Source organism: Orycteropus afer, unplaced genomic scaffold, assembly GCF_000298275.1.
Source record: "Orycteropus afer afer isolate SDZICR_OR568_19922 unplaced genomic scaffold, OryAfe1.0 scaffold00706, whole genome shotgun sequence".
In the NCBI taxonomy this organism is placed as follows: Eukaryota; Metazoa; Chordata; class Mammalia; order Tubulidentata; family Orycteropodidae; genus Orycteropus; species Orycteropus afer.
In genome coordinates this window covers 580,084-581,831 of record NW_006922293.1, presented here as the reverse complement: position 1 = coordinate 581,831, position 1,748 = coordinate 580,084, and the positions used below count along the sequence as shown (strand labels likewise).

At 36.2% G+C, this 1,748-nt stretch overlaps 1 protein-coding gene across 1 annotated transcript in view; it reads left to right on the top strand.

Annotated features, from left to right (window-relative positions):
* Nucleotides 1-1,748, top strand: part of ERI1 (exoribonuclease 1) — a 62,614-nt gene that overhangs the window by 31,995 nt on the left and 28,871 nt on the right. Inside the window, exon 6 of the mRNA XM_007957110.2 lies at nucleotides 1,298-1,412. Coding sequence (XP_007955301.1) covers nucleotides 1,298-1,412 — 115 coding nt within the window. The remainder of the gene's footprint in view (nucleotides 1-1,297; nucleotides 1,413-1,748) is intronic.

Here is a 1,748-nt window from a genome sequence, read left to right as displayed (position 1 = left end):
GGGATCGGGCAGTGTTTCGTTCTGCTGTGCATGGGGTCGCTGTGAGTCAGAAATGACTTGACGGCACCTAACAACAACAACAACAATGTAAAGGAAACAAAAATCCTCACAATTGGACCAATAAGCAGTATCATGATAAATGGAGAAAAGATTGAAGTTGTCAAAGATTTCATATTCATTCCATAATCAACACCCATGGAAGCAGCAGTCAGGAAATCAGATGTTATATTGTATTGGGCAAATCTTTTGCAAAAGACCTCCTTCAAGTGCTGAAGATCCGATATGTCTCTTTGAAGACTAACATGTGTCTATCCTAAGCCATCGTGTTTTTAATCGCCTCATGCTTGTGAAAGCTGGACAGGGAATAAGGAAGATCACAGAAGAGTTGAAGCTTTTGAGTTGTGTTTGCAATGAATACTGAAAGTACCATGGACTAGCAAATCTGTTCTGGAAGAAGTGCAACTGGAATGCTCCTTGGAAGTGAGAATGGCCAGACCTTTTTTCACCTACTTGGTTCATGTCAGAATGGACCATTCCCTGGAGAAGAAGGATACCAAGCTTGGTAGGGTGGAGGGTCAGCCCAAAAGGGGAAGACCCTTGACAAGATGGATTGACACAGTGACTGCAGTGATGTCCTCAGGGATAGCAAGGATTGTGAGGCTGGCGCAGGACCAGGCATTGTTTCATTCTGTTGTACATAGGGTCACTATCAGTTGGATCCACGTGGATGGCACCTAACAACAACCGCAACACAGTCAGTATTATCCTTCTTGCTCACCTAAGTCATTTGGTGTTGTAGAAGCATGTGCTGTAGAACAGCCTGTGTTAACCACTCGACACCAGCTACTTTTGTCTCTTTCAAGGTTTTTGCTGTAGTTTGTTCCATTTCAAAGCATGTCCTCAGAGAAATACTATGATAAGCCTGGCATTGGAAGTAAGCATGGTAATTTTGAGTTGATTCTGACTCATAATTTTAGAATTATGAAAAGTACAAGATAAAAATCTACACAGGTAATCAAAACAGTAAAAATAATCACGATGAGTTTAATATGAATTAATCAGTTTGAGAAAAATTTAGTATACCCAACTTTTAGTTTTCTTTGATTTTTAAAAGTTTATTTTTGAACTGGTCCTTTGGAGAATGAGAGATTAATTTTATAAGCCTGGTGTCATGTGTGATAATAAGAATGAAAGCTAACATGAAAATTAAAAGCAAATAAAATGAGTTAAAAGAAGCATTTGTAAAAATATCAATAACATTTATTTATCTGCTTTTTTCCTGTGTTTGATTTACAAGTTCATGGGATATGAGTAAGTTCCTGAACATTCAGTGCCAGCTCAGCAGGCTCAGATATCCTCCTTTTGCTAAAAAATGGATCAATATTCGAAAGTCATATGGAAACTTTTATAAGGTAAAATTTCTATAGTTTATTGATTATACTGCTCTTAATGATAAATTTATTGTATTTTGGATGTACATTCAATTAAATTGTGATTTAACAGGTGCTTTTCACAGAAATGGGATATTGTTACTTTTCAGATTCCCAATTAGTTATGTTCAAATTAATTTAGAAAGGTAAGCTCTATTTCTCATTCAGCCTATTACCTTGTATTTAAATAGGTTAAGTATATGAATATGACCTTCAGCAACAAGTGTTTCTTATCGTAGGGTTATTCAATATGTGCCTTGCTTTTAAGACAAATAATCGCCACAGATTGATTTTTTTTTTTTTTTTTTTTGGCCTTTT